The sequence below is a fragment of the Cherax quadricarinatus genome, chromosome 14, assembly GCF_038502225.1.
Source record: "Cherax quadricarinatus isolate ZL_2023a chromosome 14, ASM3850222v1, whole genome shotgun sequence".
Lineage (NCBI taxonomy): Eukaryota > Metazoa > Arthropoda > Malacostraca > Decapoda > Parastacidae > Cherax > Cherax quadricarinatus.
The window spans coordinates 30,718,299-30,745,927 of NC_091305.1; the positions used below are offsets into that span (position 1 = coordinate 30,718,299).

A 27,629-nucleotide genomic window follows, 5' to 3' on the forward strand; every position below is an offset into this window, starting at 1 on the left:
TGTAATTGTTTTACATGATGGTAGGATTGCTGGTGTCCTTTTTTCTGTCTCATGAACATGCAAAATTTCAGGTACGTCTTGCTACTTCTACTTACACTCAGGTCACACTACACATACATGTACAAGCGTATATATACATACCCCTCTGGGTTTTCTTCGATTTTCTTTCTAGTTCTTGTTCTTGTTTATTTCCTCTTATCTCCATGGGGAAGTGGAACAGAATTCTTCCTCCGTAAGCCATGCGTGTTGTAAGAGGCGACTAAAATGCCGGGAGCAAGGGGCTAGTAACCCCTTCTCCTGTATATATTACTAAATTTGAAAGGAGAAACTTTGGTTTTTTCTTTTGGGCCACCCTGCCTCGGTGGGATACGGCCGGTGTGTTGAAAGAAAGAAAGAAATATATGAGTGAGAGGGGTTGGATTTGAGTGGGACTTGCAAATGAGTGGATAGAGTTATCAGAGCTTATTTCTTGGGTAGCATTGAAAATTGGGTTGGGCAAATGTTTTGTTAGTGGGATGGATTGTAAAGGACCTGCCTAGTATGGGCCAACAGGCCTGATGCAGTGATCCTCATTTCTTATGTTCTTATGTTAACTCACCATGTAATCTGCATCACTGATGTATGGGTATAAGATAGGAGAAGCACACACCTTGTGTTAGTGCCCATGACAACAACAAAGCTGTTGTTGTTGTTTAGGACCCTGAGAGGTAGTGCAGTATTATCCTGCTCCTGCTCCCCACAGGAGCAGTGTCTCTACACCCCCATTCTGATTTCTCTGCATTTATGCTAACTTTCTGCTTCCTATTCCATGTCCCTTAAGTTTCTTTAATAGCCTCTGATGTGGAACTCTGTCAAAAGCTGTACTGAAGTCCATATACACAATATCATTTTCGGTACCATGATCTACCTCCTCAAATACCTTAGTGAAAAAAGTTAGTAAATTCGTAAGACAGGAACGCCCCTTTGTAAGACCATGCTGAGATTCATTAATTAGTTTATGCCTTTCAAGATGGCTACGAATTGACTTGGCAATTATTGATTCCATAAATTTTCCCACTATGGAGGTAAGGCTTATTGGTCTATAATTCGAAGTTAAGGGCCTGTCACCTACCTTGTAAATAGGTATTACATTTGCCATTTTCCACTTGCCTGGCACTATGCCAGTTTGTAGTGATATATTGAAAAGATTAGTCAAAGGTATGCTAAGTTCCCCATTACATTCCTTTAAAACCTTTGCTAACAGTTCATCAGGGCCTGAGGATTTGTTAGGTTTTAATTTCTCTATATGTCTGAGGACCATGTCACTAGTTACCCCAATTGTGCATAGTTTATCATTGTCCTGTCCTACATAATTTATTATTTCTGGAATTTCACTAGTATCTTCCTGAGTAAAAACTGAGAGGAAGTAAGTGTTGAAAAGTTGACACATTTCTCTCTTTAATTGAATATATAGGGGAGATGGGAAGTACAGTGCCTGCACTCTGAAGGAGGGGTGTTAATGTTGCAGTTTAAAAACTGTAGTGTAAAGCACCCTTCTGGCAAGACAGTGATGGAGTGAATGATGGTGGAAGTTTTTCTTTTTTGGGCCACCCTGCCTTGGTGGGAATCGGCCAGTGTGTTAATAAAATCAAATAAAAAATCAAAAGAGGGCTTTTGATACCCCTATATATGCCTTTCTTTTGACCAATGAGATGTTTTAATCTGTTGTTCATCTATTTGGGATTATTTTTGTTAGATCTAATTTCCCTACTAGAAACAAAAGTTGTCTGGACAATTGGCACTATGCTCTGAAACACCGAATATGTGACTTGTAAATGATCCAAGTTGGACTGAAACATTGTCATGAGCTTCTCTCTCCTGTGTGCAGGTTATTTGTGCATTGTTCCAGTCACATTATTGTGCCTTTTTGTATTTTATTCATTCTATATGTGTTTTGGTAACTACACAGTCTAAGAAAGGTATCCCTATATCACATAACCCTAACCCCATCTATCTTATGATATGCACCTGTTGCTTAACATCTTCAAAAGGCTATACATTTAACCCTTTGAGGGTCGACAGGCCCTCTCCGAAACTCGTTCTCAGGGTCGGCCAAATTTAAAAAAAAAAAAAAATTATTTTCTCATATGAAAAGATAGAGAATCTTTTCCCGATCATAATGACACCAAAAGTTTGAAATTTGATAGAAAACTTACGGAATTATGCTCTCGCAAAGTTAGCGGTCTCGGCGATGTTTACGGATCGGCGATTTTGCCCACTTTGAGCCCCATTTTCGGCCAATTTCACTGTACTAGTCGACAAAAAACATGAATATTTCGCTAGAACTCTATTTTTTCTATCGAATGGGTGCAAGAAACCACCCATTTATAAATTCAACTATCCAGTACAGTGGTCAGAATTTAGCAATTTTGCCAATTTCACACAAATTTCAAAAGATGCCAATTTCGGAATAGGGTCCAGAATAAACAAGAAAGACATTCCTGGCACTAAAATGACATTTCCTCTAGTCATTAGTCACGTCTCAAGGCCCCTCTTATATTCTTTTGCTTTCCACTTTGAATTTTTATTCTCACAAAAAATATAAGATTTACTGTTATGCAGACTACTGCATTAGTGTAAAAAATGGTATAAATATTATTGGTGCACTTGTGAAAGAATATTAGACTCACCAGTTGACGTGTATTGCACGCTTGGCACGATTTGTTTACTTTTGAAGTTTGGTAAAAATCGAACATTTCTGCTACTTTGAGCTCAATTTCAAGGCACCTTTCATTGTAAAACCAGTCAAAATCATCTCAATTTCAGTAATATGTCTTCCATTCTATAAAATGAGACCAAGAAAACTAGAATACAACAATAAATACTATACGAAAATACACTGCAAAGTCGCTGATTTATTAAAAAAAAATGGAAAAAGTTTTTTTTTTCTCATTATGCACCGTGTGCTGCAGGATTTTTTTTAGACTGTGCACACTGACCACATAGACCCATTCTTTCATATGAAGGCCTACCAGCTTTCTTCCACTAGATTTGAGGTCGCTAGAATTTATGAGTACTAGTACGTCAAAAACCCCTACGCGTAAGACGTACTAGTACGACGAAAACCCTCAAAGGGTTAAGAGGGCCAGGAACATAAATCAGCAGTGAAGGTTTATGAAATTTCTGAGGAAAACTTTGCCTACTGTTATCCTTCCTGGAAGGAAGTTTCTTTAGAAAATGTGTAATGTATGAGGAAAAAAAAAATTATTGCTTGATTTAATATGCAGTAATTTCATTAATATTTTGATTTCTTCAGTGTAATTACAGCTTCTGCTCACTTAACAATGGAGTTCCATTCCTAAGACCACATCAGTATATGAATTCATCGCTTAGTGAGGAGCATTCTATAATGGTAGTTTGTGTCAACTATCTTTGATATTGTTTTAATGTCACCTTTGCACCATTTAACATTTCTGGTATATTTTTAAATGTTTATTCAGTAGTGTACTATATATTGTAATAAACAGATGAGAAGAAATCAGCTCTAATATACATTATTTAGGTATGCATGCTAGTCAGAGAGCCTGTCGTAAGTCCGAGTTATCAGTAAACGAGTACATCGCTAAATGAGGAGAGACTGTACTTGGAGTCTACCTGGAGGGCATTCTGGGGGTCAGTGTGCCCTCAACCAGGTCCATGACCAGGCCATATCATGTTTTTATCTAATGTTTGTTACAGTATAAGCAATAATTACGTGCTGAAAGACCGTTATAGGTATTAAACGTGCTATACAGAAGAGGCTTTTATTAGGACTACATTTCATTCATGACATGATAAAGCTGAACTCTGAGTGAAATGTAGTCCCAATAAAATTTTGAAAGTTTGTCCTGCATATTGTCTTATACAGTGTTGAAATATGTGTACCCAACAATTTTTATTACTTAAACCTTTCACTGTCGGTGTCATATTAGTACAGCTTACAAGCCAGTGTTGATTCCGTATTAATACACCAAAATTCTAGTGGTTTCAAGTCTAGCAGGAGAAAGCTGGTGGACCTACATGTGAGAGAACGGGTCTCTATGGCCTGTGTGCACAGTATAAAAAAAATCCTGCAGCAAAAAAAAACCTGACTGTGTTTTTGGTTTAAAACAGACTTTGAGGTGTATTTTTGTATGGTATTTATGGTTGTATTCTCGTTTTCTTGGTCTCATTTGGTAGAGTAGAAGGTATATGACAGAAATAGAGATGATTTTGATTGGTTTTACATTGAAAAGTACCCTGAAAATGAGCTCAAATTAGCGGAAATGTTTGATTTTTGCCGATGTTCAAGAGCAAACAAATTATGTCACCGTCCAATACATGTCCAGCTGGCCAGTCTAATACACAGTCATGAATGGGTTTACATTATTTATACAATTATTACAATAATGCAGTAGTCTGCATAACAGTAAATCTTCTATTTTTTGTGTGAATAAAAATTCAAAATGGAAAGCAAGAGCAATATAAGAGGGGCCTGGAGACATGACTCATGAACAGAAAAAATGTTATTTTAGTGCCAGGAATGTTTGCATTGTTTATTCTGGACCCAATTTTGAAATTGGCATCTTTTGAAATTTGTGTGAAATTTGCCAAATTGCCAGTTTCTGACTACTTTATTGAGTAGTTGAAATCGGTAAATGGGCAGTTTTGTGTACTCAGGCAATAGAACAAATGAAGTTCTAGTGAAATAGCTATGAGTTTGGTCGACTGGAACAATGGAATTGGCTGAAAATAGGGCTCAAAATGGGCAAATTCTTCAATACGTATATATTTATCGCCGAGACCGCTAACTTTGCGAGTGTAATTCCATAAGCTTCCATCAAAATTTGTACTTTTGATGTCATTACCACTGGGAAAAGATTATCATTTCATAAGGATTTTTTTTTTTTTTCTAAATTCTTCAACACTGAGAGCAAGCTTGTGAAAGGGTTAACATGCTGCTGGAGTGTGAGCATGGTAACATTTATAAATGGATTCATGGAAACTAGTTAGTTGAACTTGAGTCTTGTAGATAGTAAGTGCAGTGCCTGCACTTCATTTACTGCATCACTGATCAGTGATGTCTGCACACTTCTGGGAAGACAGTGATTGAGTAAATGATGGGGAATGTGTTGTCTCTTTTTTCTTTCCTTTTTTGTCACCGTGTAACAATTGGACACGGTTGATGTGTAGTAAAAATATATACATGAATGATGCATTCTGCCCTTGCAGCATGCTCAAAAAAGTAAAAAAATTAACTGTTGCACATTTTAATGTGTCTAGATGCTAAATGTGTTGTGGCTTTTAAATCAGCTTAACAACTCACAAAATCACATTGACGCAATTGCAAACAAACCACAATGTGGACGGGAATTGAACTCACTGCTAGTGAGTCATAAAATTCCAGTGGCTAGCACGTTGGTCTGGAGTTTTACGACTCACTAGCTGTGAGTTCAGTTCCCACCTGTACTGTGGTTTAAACTAGTTTATTTATGGCTAAGCTTGTTTTATAGTTTTATTTAACCTAACATAACCTGTTTGTACAGAGATGGGTGACATTTGGTTGTGCATGCAGAAAGCCCATGGTTATGTGGAGCATTCTGGCAAGCTTAAGACTAACTTAAGACTCTAATAACAATAATTATTATTGGCTTATATATATGGACATTAACCCTTTGAGGGTTGAGACCCCCAATCCTTAAGTAACTCTCAGGGTCAAAAAATTTAAAAAAAAAAAAAAATTATTTTTTTTCTTATGAATTGAATGAGAATCTTTTCCTGATGGTAATAATACCAAAAGTACAAAATTTTATAGAACACTTACGAAATTACGCTCTCGCGAAGTTAGCGATGTTGGCAATATATACGCATCAGCGATTTTGTCCACTTTGACCCTTATTTTTGGCCAATTCCATTGTTCCAGTTGACTAAAATCATAACTACAGTGGACCCCCAGATTACATAATTAATCCGCTCCACAGAGAGTGACTTATCCCGAATCTGACGTATTCCGAATTAATTTTCCCCATAAGAAATAATGGAAATCCAATTAATCCATTTCAGACACCCAAAAGTATTAAAAAAATGTTTTCTACATGAAATATACATTTACCTACACAGAAAACAATGATACATGAAGAGTAAAACAGTAATAACATCACACTTACCTTTATTGAAGACATGGTGATGTATGGAAGATGGGAGGAGGGGAGAGGACGGAAGAGTTTACAATTGTTAGGAAGGGGAATCCCCTTCCATAAAGACTTCAGGTACCCAGTCATTATCCTGGGTTACTTCCCTTCTTTGTTTTTTAATGCCACTAGGACCAGTTTGAGAGTCACTGGACCCCTGTCACTCAAAAAAGTGTTCCAGAGAGGTCTATTTCTGGTGTATGTTAGGAATTGTGTTGGGAGACAGGACAAGATAGTCCTTCAATATGACACTAATATCAGCTCTACAGCTTATTTATCTAGCTCAATTCATCTAATATGACATACTAAACAATATTAATAACATAGAAACGTAATATATACTCTAGAATGAATAAAATATGGCATTAAGAATGTCATGGGTGGTGGTGTGTTGTTTGTTGGCAGCAGAGGTGGCAGTGTTAGCCATTAGCCCTATATACCTCCAACAACAATGGAGGAGTCAGTTTCATGGTATCCTTTTTCTATCGATTAATCGCTAAACTTACTTGCTACACTGTTAATGCTACACTTTATTGCTGGCTGGCACCGTAGCCTTTATCAACTCCTGCTGCTTTAGTTTCATACAAATTGCAGAATCACTGAAAAAGGCACATTCTTTCCTCTCTCTCAGCCCTTTACTAAAGGGCTCGCTGGCACTAGAAGCTTTTTTTGGGCCCATGGTGGCTTATTTAGCAGTTAAAAGCACTAAAAAGAATGAAATAATACAAAATGTATTGTATGAACGCATGGGATCGTCCTCACTGGCTGGTAAACAATGGCACACTGGCTGTACATGGAGTATCGAGGCCGCTCAGGCTGCACGGACATGTTGCGGATGAATGACTTATACCGAGTTCAGTGACATTCACCGAGCCAATATTTTGATGAAAAAACAGTACTTATTCCGATGACGACTTAATCCAGGGGTCCACTGTATTTCAATAGAACTCCATTTGTTCTAACGAATGAGTACAAGAAACCACCCATTTACTGATTTCAACTACCCAATAAAGTCGTTAGAAATTGGCAATTTAGCCAATTTCAAAAGATGCCAATTTCAAAATAGGGTTTAGAATAAACAAAGCAGACATTCCTGGCATTAAAATAACATTTTCTCTGTTCATTAGTCACGTCTCCAGGCCCGTCTTATATTACTCTTGCTCTCCATTTTGAATTTTTATTCTCACAAAAAAAATAGAAGATTTGCTATTATGCAGACTACTGCATTATTGTAAAAGTGGTATAAATAATATCAGTGGACTTGTGAAAGAATATTAGACTCACCAGTTGACGTGTATTGGATGCATGGCGTGATTTGTTTACTCTTGAACATCGGCAAAAATCGGACATTTCCGCTGCTTTGAGCTCAATTTCAAAGTACTTTTCATCGTGAAACCAATCAAAATCATCTCTATTTCTGTAATACAGTAGAATCTCAGTATTTGTTTGCCCTGGTTTTTCTTCAAAATTTTGTCTCAGTTTTCTTTCATCACCTCGGTTTTCGTCCACTGTACAAATGTGTCCGCCTTCCTGTGCCCACACAAAGCATCCCATGCATGCATTCAGAGTCATTCTGTCTTTGTTTATCGAGTGAACATTACCCTGCACTTTCCTATGAAGCATTTCATAATAATCCATTCTTTTTTGTGCTTGTGGGTTGAGTGCGACAGCTAGATAAGCCACCATGGGGCCAAAGAAAGTTCCGAGTGCCAGCTCTTTGATAAAGAAGGCGAGAAATTGTGGCCAGAATGTGTCCAAGAGAAGGATTTTGAAGGGTTTGACGCTGACCCTGACAACCCTATGCCTGTTGTGGAATTTGTTGTGGCATTGGGTAAGTCCATGGGGTTGGATATGAGTGGCTAGGATGTGGAAGAGTTGGTGAATGACCACAGGGAAGAGCTAACCACTGAAGAGCTGCAACACCTTCAACTGGAACAGCAACAGATCGCATCTGAAGAAACTGCTTCAGAGGAGGAGGAAGAGAGAGGGGAGAATGTGCCTTCTTCAGTGATTAAGGACATGGGTGACAAGTGGAGAGAGTTGCAAAGTTTTGTGGAGATATATCACCCTAACAAAGCTGTTGCAAGCCGTGTCTGCAACATGTTCACTGACAGTGCCTTGTCCCATTTCAAGTAAATCTTAAAGAAATGCCAGAAACTGACCTTTCTGGACAGATTTTTTGTGCAACAGGGGTCCAGTGACTCAAGCTGGTCCTAGTGCCAGTAGAAGACAAAGAAGGGAAGTAACCCTGGATAGGAACTTGATACCTAAAGGCCTAATGGAAGGATTCCCCTTACAAAAATTAACCTCTCCTCCCTCTCCCCTCCTCACTGTCTTCCATACACCAACAAGAGTCTTCAATAAAGGTAAAAGTTATGTTAAATGTTCATTTATCCATTTCATTAGTCTTTTACATTTATTTCTCATTTTTTCTGTATGTAAAACTATAGTTATTCTCTATAAAATGTATTTTTTGTTAATACTTTTGGGTGTCTGGAATTGATTAATTGGATTTACATTATTTCTTATGGGAAATATTGTTTCAGTTTTCATCGAATTCGGTTTTCGTCAGACTTTCTGGAATGAATTAAAGACAAAAATCAAGGTTCCTCTGTATATCTTCCATTCTGTCAAATGAGAGCAAGAAAACGAGAATACAACCATAAATACCATCCAAAAATACACTGCAAAGTCACTGTTTTGAACCAAAAACATGGTAGGAGTTTTTTTTTTCTCATTATGTACTACGTGCTGCAGGATTTTTTTATACTGCACACACTGACCACGCAGACCTATTCTTTCATATGTAGGCCTACCAGCTTTCTTCCACCAGATTTGAAGGCGCTAGAGTTTTCGCGTATAAATATGGGACCGACACTGGCTATCTAGGCTTACATAAACGGGACCGACACTGGCTATCTAGCCATACATATATGGAATCAACCCTGAAAAAGTTAAAGGTGTACAAACAACAAATTTAGACATTACAAATAGAACAAACAAGCAGACAACTATTTTTTTAATGTTGAATTATGATTCACTATTCAAAATTTGAATTCAAATTATTATTTCTTTGCAAATTTACAATATGTGATTTAGATATTATAAAATATTGTTAAACATAAAGAAAGCCACTAACATGCCTGAGTATTTTGGGCAGATTAATATTAATGCTTAATGATTACAAGTAATGAGAATAAGAATATTTATAGTTTTTAATATATTTGTGGTTGAAAGAATTGTTTTGCATATTTAACACATTTAGCATATTTTTTTGCTGCTAGGATATATTAGGAAAAGGAGGTTTTTTTTTTTTTACAGTAGTTTTGAAGCTGCTGATGGATAGAGTGGCTCTGGAGTTTTCAGGTGAAGAGTTCCAGATTTTGGATCCTTTTATGAACATTGAGTGTTTATGAAGAGTGAGCCAGACACAGGAAATGTCATAGAGATATTTTTGTGTCTAGTATTTTCCCATTAGAATTTGTTATTTTGTATATGTATATGTAGCTGTTTAACATATTTATAGATGGAGTTATAAAAGAAGTAAATGCTAGGGTATTTGGGAGAGGGGTGGGATTAATTTATGGGGAATCAAATACAGTGGACCCCCGACATTCGATGGCATTGACATTCGATAAATCCGACATTCGATGCATTTTAACGCAAAAATTTCGCCTTTACATTCAATGGAAAACCTGACATTCGATACGATTCGTACGAGACATGTCCACGTGTGGCCTGAACTGCCCCCTGTGTGCCAGTGTTTACAAGCCAGCCAGTGTGTGCGCATCTAAGGATACATTCGGTACATTCCATAATATCCATATTATCACTGTTTTTGGTGCTTGTTTCTGCAAACTAAGTAACCATGGGCCCCAAGAAAGCTTCTAGTGCCAACCCTTCGAGAAAAAAGGTGCTAATGGCTATTGAAATGAAGAAAGAGATAATTGCAAGGTACGAAAGTGGAGTGCGTGTGTCAGAGTGCATGATGGTTTGGTAAAGAAATTGCCTGCAACTAGTGGTGATGTGAGTGAAGTTAAGGCCAGCAAAGGTTGGTTTGAAAGATTTAAGAATCGTAGTGGCATACACAGTGTGGTAAGGCATGGTGAGGCTGCCAGTTCAAGTCCTAATGGAAGGGGATTCCCCTTCTAAACACTAACACCATCCACACACTCCCCTCCTCCCATCCCATCAATCATCACCAGATCTTCATTAAAGGTAAGTGTCATTTATTCTATTGTTATTAATCTATTGTTATTGTTGTTATTGTAATTATTCTATTGCATTAAACTTAATATTTCATGTGGTAAAATTTTTTTTCATACTTTTGGGTGTCTTGCACGGATTAATTTGATTTCCATTGTTTCTTATGGGGAAAATTAATTCGACTTTCGATATTTTCGACATTCGATAGCTCTCAGGAACGGATTAGTATCGAATGTCGAGGGTCCACTGTACAAAATGGGAGTTGACACAGTTGCTTGTTGCTGATGATACCGTGCTTTTGGGAAATTCTAAAGGAAAGTTGCAAACGTTAATGGACGAGTTTGGGAGGGTGTGTAAAAGAAGAAAGTTGAAAGTGAACATTGATAAGAATAAGGTGATGAGGATATGAAACGAGTTACGTAAAGAAAAGTTGGTTATCGTATTGAAGGGAGGGAGTATGGAAGAAGGGAATGTGTTCAGATATTTGGGAGTAGATTTGTCAGCTGATGGGTTTATGAAGGATGAGGTTAACCATAGAACTTGTGAAGGAAAAAAGGTGAGAGATGCATTGAGGTATCTGTGGAGACAAAAAGTGTTATCCATGGAGGCAAAGAAGGGAATGTACGAAAGTATAGTGGTACCAACACACTTATATGAGTGTGAAGCATGGGTTGTGAATGCTGCAGAGAATTCGTAGTGTAGAAATTAGGAGTAGGTGTGGAGTTACAAAAAGTATTATTCAGAGGGGTTATTGAGGTGATTTGGTCATTTAGACAGATTGGAGAGTGTATAAATCTGTAGTGGAGGGGAGGAGGGGTAGGGGTCATCCTAGGAAAGGATGGAGGGAGGGAGTAAAAGAGGTTTTGTGTGCAAGGGGTCTGGACATGCAGCAGGCATGTGTGAGCGTGTTAGACAGGAATGAATGGAGATGAATGGTTTCTGGGACCTGACGAGCTGTTGAAGTGTGAGCAGGGTAATATTTTGTGAAAGGATTCAGGGAAACTGGTTAGCTGGACTTGAGTCCTAGAAGTGGGAGGTACAATGCCTGCACTTTAAAGGAGGGGTTTGGAATATTGGCTATTTGGAGTGACATCTAAACTGTCATATCTGGGCACCTCTGCATAGACAGTGATTATGTAAGAATGATGGTGAAAGTGTCAAGTGATGGTAAAAGTGTTTCTTTTTTAGGTCACTGTGCCTAAGTGGGAGACAGCCAACATATTAAAAAAAATGTATACACAGTAGTATGAATGAATGTTTTGTAATAAGTAGGTTTATGTCTTTGAAGAATGGGGAAGAATGTTGTTTGGCAGTAGACTTTGTGATCATTCGTATTTAGAAATTAAATCTGGTAATGTTGTTAATTATCCTTCACATAATTTGTTTCCTTCAGTTTTCAGCATGTTACTCTCTGGTGTGACAGCATTTGGTGTATATTTTGTGAAGACATCGACTGACAACATTATACTTGCTTGTGTGTTTGGAGCTGTCTCAACTATGGGCTTCAATGCTCTTGACTGTCTTGGTGCAGAATTGTTTCCTACACATTTGCGGTATGTTTTCAGCACCTGTATATGAATAAATTATAGATTAGATAAAAAAACTATATTAGGAAAATATTATTTTCATATGTAATCTCTTGAAGCAGTAATACAACAAATTAAAAATTTGCATTAAAAATTAATGTGATTTGGGTCAAAAGTAAGTTTATTAATGTTTTATAGACAAGGTTGATGTTTTTCTCCTTTTCTTTCACAAATATGTAAGACAACAGATACTTCATAGCAACTTCTACTTTCATTCATTAGACACTTACCATTTATCTTTCTTTATGTTTCCTATTAGTATAATAAAGTCTTGCATCTATGTTCTGGTGAGAGTGGATTAAATTTCTTACCCAATAATCATGCATGTCACTTTAGGCAAATAAAGTAGAGAGTTTACTCCTTTTCCCACATGTAGTCAAAAAGTTGGGTTGTCTGAATGTGCAAGTACAGGTCCGCCATCACAAATCCAGCATTATTGGGACCTGTAGTATGCCGGATTACTGAGTTTGCCAAATTACAGAGTGGTTAGGTTAGAATACACTTAATAAAGTTAACCAACTTGACTTACAAAAAAAAGTTCACTGAACATCAGCAAAAATTGGACATTTCTGCCATTTTGAGCTCAATTTCAAGGTGCTTTTTGTTGTGAAACCAATCAAAATCATATCTATTTCTGTAATATATCTTCCATTCTATTAAATGAGACAAAAAAACGAGAATACAACCTTAAAAACCATACAAAAATGTACTGCTAAGGGGCAGCTAATAGCTGAGAAGTGAACTCCATTATTTATTGTCCAATTTCTTTAATTTTTGGTGTACATTAACCCTTTCAGGGTCCAAAGGCCAAATTTCATAGTGTGCACCGGTGTCCAAGAATTTTCAAAAAATAATTTTATTTTTTCCTATGAAATGGTAGAGAATCTTTTTCTTAAGGTAATAAAACAAAAAGTATGAAATTTGATGGAAAATTGACGAAATTATGCTCTCGCGAATTTTGATGTGTCAGCGATATTTACGCATCGGCGATTTTGCCGACTTTGACTCCCATTTTAGGCCAATTATATTACTTCAGTCGACAAAATTCTTAGCTATTTCACTAGTATTACTTCTATTCTATCGAGTGAGCACAAGAAATAGCCAAGTCAACTGTTTCAACTATAAAATAAAGTTATCAAAAATTTGTAATTTGGCCAATTTAATGCAAAGTTCAGAATATTCTAATTTCAAAATAGGGTCCAGAATAAACAATGCAGGCATTCCTGGAACTAAACTAACATTTCCTCTGTTCATTAGTTATGTTTTCAGGCTTTTAATGAATTTTTATTCAAACCAAAAAAATGGAAGATTTACTGTTATGCAATACTGTAATAATTGTATAAATAATATCACCACATTTGTGAATGTATATTAGACCCACCAGCTAGCATGTATTAGACGTGTGGGATCATTTGTTTACTCTTAAACATCAGCAAAAATTTAACATTTCTGTTATTTTGAGTTCAGTTTCAACCCATTTCCATTACTAAAACCAATCAAAATCATCTCTATTTCTGTAATATATCTTCCATTCTATCAAATGAGAAATAGATATCGCAAATACAACTATAAAAAACATACGAGAAAACACTGCAAAGTTGCTGTTTTAATAAAAAATTACCGTCTCAGTTTTTTTCCTCTCATTATGCACTGTTTGCTGCAGGATTTATTTTATGTGGTGCACACATACCACATAGATGCATTCTCTCATATCTAGGCCCAAATTTACCGCTCACAGCTTATCAGAGTGAGCTGAGCTCATGGCGTAGATCTACGGTTTGAACCCTCAAGGTATAGCCGTAGATCTACGGCACGGACCTTCAAAGGGTTAAGAAGCATCTTTCCATCATGCATTGCCCAAGTTTCAGTAAGATAGTCCAACAAGCAACTGAGAAAAAAATATTTACCAAAAATCATATATGGCAAGTCCAAGCCAGGTACAGTGGACCCCCAGATATTGTACTCGTCGGATTTTGTAATATTCGGAAATCTTAACATTTTCTTGTCAAAATATTGGCTCGGTGATCGTCATTGAGCTCGGTAATAGTCATTCGTCCCGAACATGTCCGCATGGCAACAGCAGCCCGACACGCCATTTACAGCCAGTGTGCCATTGTTTATCAGCCCACGCATTCATATGATACATTTCATATTATTCCATTCTTTTTAGTGCTTGCAACTGTTAAATAAGCCACCATGGGCTCAAAGAAAGCTTCTAGTGCCAGCCCATAGGTAAAGAAAGTGAGAAACACTATAGAATTCAAGAAAGACATCATTGCAAAATATGAAAGTGGAGTACGTCTGGCAGAGCTTGCCAGGTTGTATAACAAATGCCATACAACCATCGCTTCCATCGTGGCCAGGAAAAAGGAAATCAAGGAAGCTGTTGTTGCGAAAGGTGCAAATATGCTCACAAAACAGAGATCGCAAATGTACTGAAAGATGTGGAGACTATTGTTGGTGTGGATCAATGAGAAACAGTTATCAGGAGATAGTGTTATGCAGTCAATAATTTGTGAAAAGGCAAGGCAGTTGCATGATGATCTCATAAAGAAAATGTTTGGAACTAGTGCTGATGTTAGTGAATTTAAGGCCAGCAAAGGCTGGTTTGAGAAATTTAAGAAGCGTAGTGGCATACACAGTGTGGTAAGGCATGACGAGGCTTCAAGTTCTGAAAATATGCTGCTGAAAAATATGTTCCAGAATTCAAGGGGTACATAAAGGCTGAACAATTCAAACCCCAACAAGTGTTCAGTTATGACAAAAGAGGCCTCTTTTGGAAGAAAATGCCAAAGAGGACCGACATCACGCAGGAGGAAAAGGCACTCCCAGGACACAAGCCTATGGAAGACAGGCTAACTCTCATGTTCTGTGGTAATGCTAGTGGGGATTTCAAAGTGAAGCCTTTACTGGTGTATCACTTTGAAAATCCCAGAGTTCAAGGAAAACAGTGTCATCAAGGGTAACTTGTGTGTGATGTGGAAGGCAAACAGTAAAGCATGGGTCACGAGGGACATTTTCCTTGATTCGTTCAGTGAAGTGTTTGGCCTCAGAGTGAAGAAATACCTCCTGGAAAATAAATTGGAACTCAAGTGCCTCCTGGTAATGGACAGTGCTCCTGCTCGTCCTCCAGACTTGGAAGAGCAAATGGTGAAGAAGTTTCGTTTCATCACAGTGAAGTTCTTGCCTCCTAATACCACTCCTCTCATCCAGCCCATGGACCAGCAGGTCATTTCAGACTTAAAAAACTGTACACCAAAGCAATGTTTCAAAGGTGCTTTGACACTCACTTGACCCTAAGAGAGTTCTGGAAAGATCCTTTCAGTATCCTCCATTGCATAAACCTTTTAGGTAAGGGTTGGAAGGGAGTGAATTCAAGGACTTTGAACTCTGCTTAGAGAAAATTGTGGCCAGAATGTGTCCAAGAGAGAGATTTTGAAGGGTTTGGGGCTGACCCTGATGAGCCTATGGCAATTGTGGATAGTATTTTGGTATTGAGGAATTCCATGGGGTTGAATGTGTGTGGCGAGGATGTGGAAGAGTTGGTGGAGGACCACAATGAAGAGCTAACCACTGAAGAGCTTCAAGGCCTTTATCTGCAACAGTAACAGACCACAGCTCAGGAAATTGCTTCAGAGGAGGAGGAAGAGAAATGAAGAGGGTGCCTTCTTCAAAGATTAGGGACATTTATGCAAAGTGGAGTGAGGTGCAAACATTTATGAATGAACATCACCCTGACAAAGCTGTTACAGGCCATGTTGGCAAGATGTACAATGATAATGTCATGTCCTATTTTAGGTAAATTGTAAAGAAACGCCCCTTTTTTGAGTAACAGGGTCCAGTGACTCTCAAGCTCCTCCTAGTCCCATTAACCCTTTGGGGGTTGCCAGGCCCTCTCAGAGACTTGTTCTCAGGGTCGCCAAAATTTCAAAAAAAAAATTATTTTTCTTATGAAAAGATAGAGAATTTTTTCCGATCATAATGACACCAAAAGTATGAAATTTGATGGAAAACTTAAGGAATTATGTTCTCACAAAGTTAGCGGTCTCGACAATGTTTACGCATTGGCGATTTTGCCCACTTTGAGCCCTATTTTCAGCCAATTCCAGTGTACTAGTCGACAAAAATCATAACTATTTCGCTAGAACTCCATTTTTTTCTATCGAATGAGTACAAGAAACCACTCATTTACCGACTTCAACTATCCAATAAAGTGGTCAGAATGTAGCAATTTTGTCAATTTCACACAAATTTCAAAAGATGCAAATTTCCAAATAGGGTCCAGAATAAACAAGAAAGACATTCCTGGCACTAAAATAACATTTCCTCTGTTCATTAGTCATGTCCCCAGGCCCCTCTTACATTTCTTTTGCTTTCCACTTTGATTTTTTATTCTCACAAAAAAAATAAGATTTACTGTTATGCAGACTACTGCATTAGTGTAGAAATGGTATAAATAATATTGGCGCACTTGTGAAAGAATATTAGACTCACCAGTTGACGTGTATTGGACTCTTAGCATGATTTGTTTACTTTTGAACTTTGGCAAAAATCGAACATTTCTGTTACTTTGAGCTCAATTTCAAGGTACTTTTAATTGTAAAACCAGTCAAAATCATCTCAATCTCTGTAATATGTCTTCCATTCTATACAATGAGACCAGGAAAACTAAAATACAACAATAAATACCATATGAAAATACAGTGCAAAGTCACTGTTTTAAACCAAAAACATGGTCAAAGATTTTTTTTTTCTCATTACGCACTGTGTGCTGCAGGATTTTTTTTATACTGTGCACACTGACCACATAGACCCATTCTTTCATATGTAAGCCTACCAGCTTTCTCTTGCTAGATTTGAGGGCGCTAGAATTTATGCGTACTAGTACGTCAAAAACCCTGGTGCTTAAGCCGTACTAGTACGGCCGAAACCCCGAAAGGGTTAAAAAACAAAGAAGGGAAGTAACCCCGGAAGAGGACTTGGTACCTGAAGTCTTTATGGAAGGGGATTTCTCTTCCAAACAATAGTAACTCCTCCATCCTCTCCCCTCCTCCCATCTTCCATACATCAACAAGTCTTCAATAATGGTAACTGTCAATTTATTGTTTTCATTGTGCATATCTCAGTGTTTCCTGTGTAGGTAAATGTATATTTCATGTAAAAAGAAATTATTTTTTTAATAGTTTTGGGTGTCTAGAACGGATTAATTGGTTTTACATTATTTCTTATGGGGAAAATGAATTCGGATGTTGTCAGATTCGGGTTTAGTCACTCTCTCTGGAACGGATTAATTATGATAACCGGGGGTCCAATATACAGGAAATAAGTCACTTTGACTTTTTTGGGGTTAACCTAGGTTCTTTATACATACACTACTATGTGTGATAATCTATGTAACTGAATTTATGTATGCCTGAATAAACTTATTTGCAGTACGTACTTCTATTCTGTCGACTGAGTACTACAGTCAAACCCTGAGTTTCGTACTTACTCTGTTCCAGGAGGTAGTACTAAAGTCGAAACGTGCTAAAGTTGAAGCAGTATTTCCCATAGGAAATAATGTAAATCCAATTAATCCTTTCCAGACACCCAAATATTAATAAAAAATATATTTTATAGATTAATTATAATTTTACATACACACAACAAACATAAATAGTACTAAAATTAGTAATAGATAAATAAACATTTCCTAGGTAGTAGGTTGGTAGACAGCAACTGCCCAGGGAAGTAGTACTATTGTCCTGCCAAGTGAGTGTAAAACGGAAACCTGTAATTGTTTTACACGATGGTAGGATTGCTGGTGTCTTTTTTTTCTGTCCCATACACATGCAAGATTTCAGGTACGTCTTGCTACTTCTACTTACACTTAGGTCACACTACACATACATGTACAAGCATATATATATATACACACCCCTCTGGGTTTTCTTCTATTTTCTTTCTAATTCTTGTTCTTGTTTATTTCCTCCTACCTCAATGGGGAAGTGGAACAGAATTCTTCCTCCGTAAGCCATGCGTGTTGTAAAAGGCGACTAAAATGCTGGAAGCAAGGGGTTAGTAACCCCTTCTTCTGTATATATTACTAAATGTAAAAGGAGAAACTTTCGTTTTTCTTTTTGGGCCACCCCGCCTCAGTGGGATACGGCCGGTGTGTTGATAGAAAGAAAGAAATAAACATTTAACCCCTAAATGGTCCAAACGTATATATACGTTCTTACGCGTAGTGCCCCAAACGTATATATATACGTTTCAATTTTCCTGCCTCCAAATTTGGCACGATTGACCTGAGATGCCTGGTCAGCATAGAATGGGTCTTAACACTCGGTGTGCGCAGTACAGGGCCCCACTTATATGGCGGGTTAGGTTCCAGGCTGTCGCCAGAAAGCAGACATCGCCGGAAGGCAGAACTCCATTTTTTCCAATGTAAATGCATATAAATGCCAGACAACAAGTTTACACTAAATTATATTAAGTTAGTAATAGAGCTAGGCATTAAAAACACACAATGTAAAATACAGTCACAGTAAATTCATTACTTATCTTAAAGTATTTGTAATCTTAATGTAGGGAGAGAGGTGAGTAGTACTTATTTGTAGGAAGTCAGGTGCAGGTAGCCCCGGTGTAGGTAGCACTGGCTCCCCATCTCATACTTAATATACGATATTTAAAGCATCCCAGAGAGGTAAAATGCATGTACAGTACACTCATTATTTACCTTAAAATATGTTTAGTCTTAATATAGGAAGAGAGGTGAGTAGTATTTATTTGTATAAAGTCAGTGTAGGTAGCCGGTAGGTGTAGCCTGGGCTACACCTACCGGCTACCTACACTGTGGCCCAGAGCCATATTATTAACATCGACATGCCTTGTTCACTGAATTTAATCATTTCAAACAACTACCTTTAGATACCATCATAAATGAAGGTAGAAGTAATGAATAATTCATGCTGAAAATTGTAAACAAAAGCGGAGTGGGGGAGTGGCTGGGCCAAAAGCAGATTCATACACGTTTTCTCTGATGGCTGAGCAGAGAAAACGTAATGTTGTCCCTCCACCCGGCTCCACAAGTATTATTATCAGAGCATATAAAATATGCAATAAATGCCAGACAACAAGTTTACACTAACTTATATTAAGTTAGCAATAAAAATAGGCATTAAAAACACAATAAAAGGTAAGATACACACAGAGTACACTTATTACTTACCTTAAAATATTAATATTAATGTGTGAGAGGTGAGTGGCAGGGTGTTTATTGAATAAAATCAGAATGGCACACCATCATCCTCTAACTTGGCACTTAAAGCAAGAGGCTTACGACTTCTCTTTTTATCACAGCTAACCTTAGACGCCATCGTCAATGAGAGCCAACTAGTTAACGAAAGAGTAAACAAGAGAGAGAACGAGATACAGAGTTGAGACAATGTAAGAACACAAACTGAACAGGTAGTGAACAATCACTTGGTCAGACGAAATAAATGCGTATTAATGTGTGTCTACTTTTAGTTCATTCACATACGTTTGTAAGAGTTTGTAAAACATTTACCTCAATATTTTTTTATTATAATAATAATTACCTCACAATACAAATACTCTTACATTGTGTACAAGTTGTACAAGTTAGTTCAGAATAAACAAACAGCAACACACCATTTTTAGAGTGAATGAAGATAATAATATTAATAATAATAATAATAATAATATTATTATTAGTAGTATTAATATTAATAATAATAATAATATTATTAATAATATAATAATAATAATATTATTATTAGTAGTAGTATTAATATTAATAATAATAATAATAATATTATTATTATTAATAATAATTATTATTATTATTTATTATAAAAAGCACTAAACCCACAAGGGTCATGAATTGCTATACATATTATTATTATTATAATCAAGGGGGAAGCGCGAAACCCGTAGGATTATACAGCGCCTGGGGGGGGGATGTGGAAGGCATTCAGGCTTAATTTGGGGAACTGGAGCACAGATCCAATTCCCTAAATCAAGAGCCCCTCACCAGCATCAAGGAACCTTCCATACGAAAAGAATATTTTTCTACAGTTACCCCCCAGTGTTTGACTAGAGAAAACATAATTCTTCCGACACTACCTCACAGCTGCTTTGTAAACAAATCTCATATTTACATCAATTTTTATTGAGTGTATGTATCATGTTTATATGCTATGTAATGGGTTTCATATATAATTTTGAGGAAAATATCTTAGATGAATTAATGAAAATGCCTATACAGTGGACCCCCGCATAACGATTACCTCCAAATGCGACCAATTATGTAAGTGTATTTATGTAAGTGCGTTTGTACGTGTATGTTTGGGGGTCTGAAAGGAATAATCTACTTCACAATATTCCTTATGGGAATAAATTCGGTCAGTACTGGCACCTGAACATACTTATGGAGTGAAAAAATATCGTTAACCGGGGGTCCACTGTATTGATGTAAAACAAGACATTTAGTGTGCCCAAGAGTGATTATTATTACGTAGTATTGGCGTCATGAGTAGAGAGAGACTTAGCGATTTTAATGTGTACCTGCACACCAGCACAGTGTGTAAGTATATTTAGGTACAGGTACACATAAGTATAATTATCAGAGTACATATAAAATATGTAGTAACTTTAAAACACTTGAAATTTTGGAAAGTTTCCTGACATAATACATGTGGTCACGGAAAATGTAAACAAACCGGGTGGGGGGCGCCGTATTTAAAAGACCGCTTGCCGTATAGCAAATTTTGGTCATAATTTGACATCGCCATATTAGCGGAACGCCATAAGGCGAAACGCCGTAAAGTGGGGCCTTACAGTATTTAAAAAATCTGGGACCACTTAGTATTTTGTGGGAGCGCCAGTTAAATTGAGTGCCAGCTAGAGCAAACAGTGCGGCAAACACCAAGGATTCACTGATGTAATGTCATATTAACACTCCTTTTTTAAGAGGAAAGTGATATTAACCCCAAGTTTAGGGTCTGTCGATCTCTGTCTATCTCTGTCTGTCTCTGTCTATCTGACTCTGTATCTGTCTCTGTCTGTCTGTCCTTGTCTCTGTCTATCTGTGTCTGCCTGTCTGTCTGTCTCTGGCTTTGTCTGTCTGTCTCTGTCTCTTTCAATCTGTCTTTGTCTATCTGTCTTACAAGTAAACATAAATACAAGTATACATAGTATAAATTACCTAGGATAACCCAAAACTCCAGACAAAGTGCTATACTCTGCTTGAAGATGTGAGTAAAGGTGATGACACAGTCTTGTGGCTCTCTCTGAGACAGAGAGCTAGATGGATAGACAGACAGGGAGCTTGATAGACAGGCAAATAGACAGAAATGTTTGTGTACCAGCGAAAACAAAGGGAGCGTGATGCTCATCAAATGTCACCTCTAATCTTTTCTTATCAGCTACACCCTCCCTCACCCTCGTGTATGTCCATCAAACATCAGCTCTTATCAGATGTTATCTCATCTTATCATGTCACTGTCAGAGGTGGACTTTGTTTCTCATGCTTCAAGAGAACTTATTATTACCTATTATTATTATTTCTTCTTCTTCTTCTTCTTCTTCTTCTTCTTCTTCTTCTTCTTCTTCTTCTTCTTCTTCTTCTTCTTCTTCTTCTTCTCCTCCTCCTCCTCCTCCTCCTCCTCCTCCTCCTCCTCCTCCTTCTCCTCCTCCTCTTCCTCCTCCTCCTACTCCTTCTCCTCCATCTCCTTCTACTCCTCATCCTTCTTCTCCTCCTCCTCCTTGTCCTCCTCCTCCTCCTCCTCCTCCTTCTACTCCTCCTCCTTGTCCTCCTCGTCCTCCTCCTCCTCCTACTCCTCCTCTTTCTACTTCTCCTCCTTCTACTCCTCCTCCTCCTCCCCCACCATAACCACAACCACCGCCACCCCCACCGCCTCCGCGACACCGCCCATGCTGCCACCCCTGCCTCTGCCCCTGCTGCCCCCACCGCCGCTTCCCCCGCCACCACCTCCTCCTCCTCCTCCTCCTCCTCCTCCTCCTCTTCTGCCTCCTCCTCTTCCTCTTCCTCTTCCTCCTCTTCCTCTTCCTCCTCTTCCTCTTCCTCTTCCTCCTCCTCTTCCTCCTCCTCCTCCTCCTCTTCCTCCTCCTCTGCCTCCTCCTCCTCTGCCTCCTCCTCCTCTTCCTCCTCCTCCTCTTCCTCCTCCTCCTCTTCCTCCTCCTCCTCTTCCTCCTCCTCTTTATCCTCCTCCTCTTCCTCCTCCTCTTTATCCTCCTCCTCTTCCTCCTCTTCCTCTTCCTCATCCTCCTCTTCCTTCTCCTCTTCCTCCTCCTCCTCCTCTTCCTCCTCCTCCTCTTTCTCCTCCTCCTCCTCTTCCTCCTCCTCCTCTTCCTCTTCCTCCTCCTCCTCTTGCTCCTCCTCCTCTTGCTCCTCCTCCTCCTCTTCCTCCTCCTCCTCTTCCTCCTCTTCCTCTTCCTCCTCTTCCTCCTCCTCTTCCTCCTCCTCTTCCTCCTCCTCTTCCTCCTCCTCCTCCTCCTCCTCCTCCTCCTCCTTTTCCTCTTCCTCCTCCTCCTCCTTCTCATACACTTCCACATATTCAAAACATTGCTGGGACCTATAAATACTTTGTATATATTCCAAGACAAGAGTAAATGACCAAGACAGGTGTAAATGTCCACCTGTCAGTGTGTTTGTGACAATTTGAGTACAATTTCAGTACCTAATTCTAGTGTCAGAATAAAGTTGGTTATGAAATGACAAGAACTACTATAAATTGTAATTATCAGAACATAAAAATTATATAAAACAATATGAAAAATAGAATAAAAGGTATATTGGCAACTCTTCTGCAAGCGGCAGGACTCCATGTTGCCATCACATGAGCATCCAGTGCCAACTTCTCTGCTTCATATCTTTGTAAGTACTTACCCTAATTTTTTTTATTCTAAAACACTTAAAAAATGTGCTCTTTTTTCTATAATTTTTTTTTTTTAATCGGGGCGCTGCACGAGTGAACATATATACACGTTTGGACCATTTAAGGGTTAAATATACATGTAAAATAACATTTTTACTTACCTTCATTGAAGACTGTTGATGGTATCTGGAAGATAGAGAGGAGAAGTGAGGAAGGGCTTAGTGCTTGGAACGGGAATCCCCCCTCCAAAAGGACTTTAGGTACCTAGTCCTTATCTGGGGTTAATTCCCTTCTTTGTCTTTTAATGTCACAAGGACCGGCTTGAGAGTCACTGGACCCCTGTCTCACGAAATAACTGTCCACTGTCCTCTGTCTCTGGTGCCTCTTTAAGATTTCCCTAAAATTGTACATGGTTCTGTCTCTGAACTTGTTGCAGAGATGGCTTGTTTCAGCTTGGTCAGGATGATATTTTTCAGCAGATGCCTGCACCCTATTCCACATTACACAAATCTCCTTAGTCTCTGAAGAAGGCACCTCATCCACTCCCTCTTCCTCCTCCTCTGAAGCAAGTTCCTCAGCTGTGGTCTGATGCTGTTCCAGATGAAGCTCTTGCAGCTCTTTAGTGGCTGTGGTCATCCACCAACTCTTCCACATCCTCACCACTCAACTCCAACCCCATGGACTTCCCCAATGCCACAGTACCTTCCACAACAGGCAGAGGATCAGCTGGGTCAGGGTCATCCTCAAACCCTTCAAAATTCCTCTGGAGAACACAATCTGGCCACAATTGTCTCCATGGTAGCTTATTTCACAGTCACATTTAATAAACAAGCACCAAACACAATGAATTAATTGTGAAATGTTTGGATGAGCATGCAGGTTAAATGTTCACTCGAGGCTCTGATCCACCAGGAGGCCTGGTCACAGACCGGGCCGCGGGGGCGTTGACCCCCGGAACTCTCTCCAGGTAAACTCCAGGAGCATAAGCAAAGCCAGACTGGCTCACGACACCTGTGTGGGGGACGCGGGCAGGCGAACAGGTCTGGTATGCGGTACTAAACATGGGGCACAGTACGAAACTCAGTACAAAATTGAACTGAGAGAAGCGGTCTAAACTTGAAGTGTACGATACTCTGGGTGTACGATACTCAGTGTTCCACTGTACAAGAAAGCGCCCATTCACCTATTTCAAATACCCAGAAAAGTGGTCAGAAATTGGCAATTTGGCCAATTTCACACAAATTTCAAAGGTTGCCAATTTCAAAATTGGGTCCAGAATAAACATTGCAGACATTCTTGGCACTAAAATAACATTTTCTCTGTCCATTAGTCATGTCTACAGGCCTCTCTTATAATACTCTTGCTTACTATTTGGAATTTTTATTCACACAAAAATACAGTGGACCCTCCCTTTTTGTTGATCTCCATTGTTGCCGATTTCCATTTTCGCAAATTTTTTCGTCAGTATTTTGGTTCTGTTTTCATCGATTTCCCTCCGTTATTGTCGATGGTACGGAACCTGTCTAATGCCCAGCATGCAGACAAAGCTGCCTCCCACTCACATCCTTAGGCAGTGTCCCATGGTTTATCGGTGAGTGAACATATCCTGCAAGGTCATACGAAACATTTCATAATAATCCATTTTTTGGCACTTGTTTATTATGCGTGACTGCTAAATTAGCCACCATGCTTATGAACATTTAACCCTTTCAGGGTCCGTCCCGTAGACCAACGGCTTTACGTTGAGTGTCCAAACCGTAGATCAACGCCAAAATTCTAGCGCCGTCAAATTTAGCACGAAAACGCTCATAGGCCTACATGTGATAGAACGGGTCTGCGTGGTGGGTGTGCGCCATAAACAAAAAATCTAGGCGCCCGCATAGCATTGTGGGAACGCCAGCTCAGTTACCCTTGTTCACCATGCCTCGTCGCAAGTCAGCTCTCACTTCCCGGAAAATTGGGACTCTCCTCTTCCTATCTGATAGTTCTGACACTGATGGAAGTGGAAATGAAGATGAATTCTACGGCTTTGATCAGTTAGTGACCGAAAAGAATGACCAGGATATCGATAATAGTGCAGAAAACCCTGACGATCCTCAACCTTCTACCTCTGGTGTGGGCACTCGTGGCTCACGGTTGGTTGTTCCTCATCGCAAGAGAAAACTAATATTTTCGCGTGGCCAGGCCTCTGACTTCAGTAATGATGATGATAGTGACGTGGACTGTGATTTTATTGCGCTCGACGATCAATCGAGTAGTGATAGTGAAGAATCATATTCACCAGTGAAGCGTCGGTATGTTCGCCGCCGCATGCGCTCGGGTAGTGTACCTTATGCTGTGCCCAGGGGACGGAGTACATCCCGGAGTACATCCCGGAGTACATCCCGGAGTACATCCCGTGGGCCAACACCAGTTTTAGGTAGTGATAGTGAGGATCATGTAGCTACACTTGGCATGGATAGACCACAGGCATCAGTGGATGGTGTTAGTGGTGATGGTAGTGGCACCGCCATGCGTGACTCACGAGGCCACGCTGGGACCCACGCTGCTGACTCGTCAGTTCAAGGACAAAGCGGAGCGCCAGCCACCAGCCCACCACAACCACAACCACCCGCACAACCAGCCTATGATGTCCAGTATCCACCAGCAAACCGTATGTGGGATTGGCAGCAAAATCCCAATTTTGTTCCCAAGCCTCACCACTTTGATGATTCTCAAAGTGGAATTCTACCTACTTGTCCCCTTGGAACCACGGCCAATGAACTGGAATTCTTTGAATTATTCTTTGACCAGCCATTGATGGAAATTATTGTCAGGGAAAGTAATAAGTATTTTGAGTACACCATGGCAAATACGATCTTATCACCACAGTCAAGACTACACAGGTGGAAAGAGACGACTGTTGCAGAAATGTATTTGCTTTTTGCAACAATAATGCTTATGCCTCACATCTATAAGCATAATATAAAAGCATACTGGTCCACAGATCGGCTAATTTCTACCCCGGTCTTCAGTGAAATCATACCAGTGAACAGGTTTATCCTACTCTTACGTATGTTGCACTTCTCTGACAAAACCAGGCCTGACAGAAGTGACAGGTTATACAAGATTAGAAATGTTTTCATGTATCTCAAACAAAAGTTCAGCATATACTTTTATCCATTCAAGAATCTTGTAATTGACGAGTCTTTGATTTTGTTCAAAGGTAGACTGTCATTCAAGCAGTATATACCGAGCAAGAGGAAACGCTTTGGTATAAAACTGTTTGTACTCTGTGATTGTGACAGTGGCCTGGTGTTGGATATTGTTGTATACACGGGTAGTAAAACATTGAAAGATACCAAGATGTTATTGGGTATCTCAGGTGACGTAGTGAGAAACATGATGGCACCTTATCTTGGTAAGGGGCATACATTATATACCGATAACTGGTACACAAGCCCATTACTCAGTGATTTCATGCGAGTGAACAAGACAGATGTGTGTGGCACAGTGCGTTCTAATCGTAAACATATGCCCAGGCTCAACGCAGGTGCTCGTGGTGATGACGTGCAGGTGTTTACTGCCAATGACATCATGGCATTACGGTGGCATGACAAACGAGATGTCACATTGTTGACAACCATTCACCGTAATGAAATGCAAGACAGTGGCAAAGTTGATCGAGTGACTAATGAACGTATTCGAAAACCAGTGACAGTGATTGATTATACACAAAACATGCGCTTGGTTGACAAATGTGACATGCAGATTGGTTTTGTTGACTGTGTTCGTAAGAGTTACAAGTGGTACATGAAACTTTTCTTCCATCTCATGGACATTTCAATGCTCAATGCATATAATATGTACCAAATAAAGACTGGCAACAGACCACCGTATGGTGAATTTTGTTTGTCTGTTGTCAGACAACTCATAATGAAGTACCAGGTAACAACACCTGCTATACAACACGGTCCTCGAATTCCTCAGGATATACCCAAGCGTTTGAGGAGGGAAGGTGATCATTTCATAATACAACTTCCTTCAACTCAGAAGAAATTTGCTCAGAAGAGATGCATCGTCTGTGCACAAACAAAAAGACGGCAACAAAGACGCAAAGACACTCGGTTTATGTGTGAGGAATGTAAGGTGCCTCTGTGCATGGTGCCTTGTTTCAAGGAGTTCCACAAGCTCCAGCAGTTCTAAAACCATGTCCAGTGATTGTAAATATGTAAATATATGATAGAACATTAGTATTATACAAGATTTGTGCATGTTTATTGTAATAAACAACAGTGGTAAACAATAATATGATAATAACTTTAGTGCGGTTATTGTGTTCAATACAGTGAGTTTATATATATACATTATATACAGTATTGGTCTCTCAGGCCCCAAATGTTAGTAGGAATAGAAAAAAATTGGAAAAGAAAAGAAAAAACAACAAAAACCGCAAAATAATGTAATGCGCGTATGTGGAATTCGTCGATGTTGCCGCCACCACATCATTTTCGACAAACTTCTTGGCACTGTATCTCGGTAAGTACTGATCAGAATTTTTTTTTTGTCTTATTACCTTCACAAAAATATGCTCTTTAATTCTGTAAGAAAAAATATTTTTTTTTTTTTTCAAAATTTCTTGGACACTGGAGCACCACTTCAGATTTTGGCCTTGGACCCTGAAAGGGTTAACATCAATTTTACCTTTATTGAAGACTCTCGTTGGCGCCAATATCAATTCTTCGGCTTATTTATCTGTCACAATTTAT

General features: G+C 39.0%; 2 protein-coding genes and 1 long non-coding RNA gene across 6 annotated transcripts in view; 2 read left to right on the top strand and 1 right to left on the bottom strand.

Annotated features, from left to right (window-relative positions):
- Positions 1-27,629, top strand: part of LOC128696308 (synaptic vesicle glycoprotein 2C-like) — a 494,702-nt gene that overhangs the window by 452,628 nt on the left and 14,445 nt on the right. For 3 of the 4 annotated variants that reach the window (XM_070084944.1, XM_070084946.1, XM_070084945.1), the window contains one exon: positions 11,788-11,947. In XM_070084944.1, the coding sequence (XP_069941045.1) occupies positions 11,788-11,947 (160 nt within the window). Of the gene's footprint in view, positions 1-11,787; positions 11,948-27,629 lie in introns of those variants that run through there. The other variant, XR_011392006.1, reaches the window with a different exon arrangement.
- Positions 1-27,629, top strand: part of LOC138852687 (uncharacterized) — a 335,885-nt gene that overhangs the window by 293,811 nt on the left and 14,445 nt on the right. The window lies entirely within an intron of this gene.
- Positions 11,787-21,384, bottom strand: LOC138852689 (uncharacterized). The gene is made up of 2 exons (XR_011392010.1): positions 21,189-21,384; positions 11,787-11,962 (listed from the first exon to the last, which is right to left on the bottom strand). It is a non-coding gene; the product is annotated as an uncharacterized lncRNA (long non-coding RNA).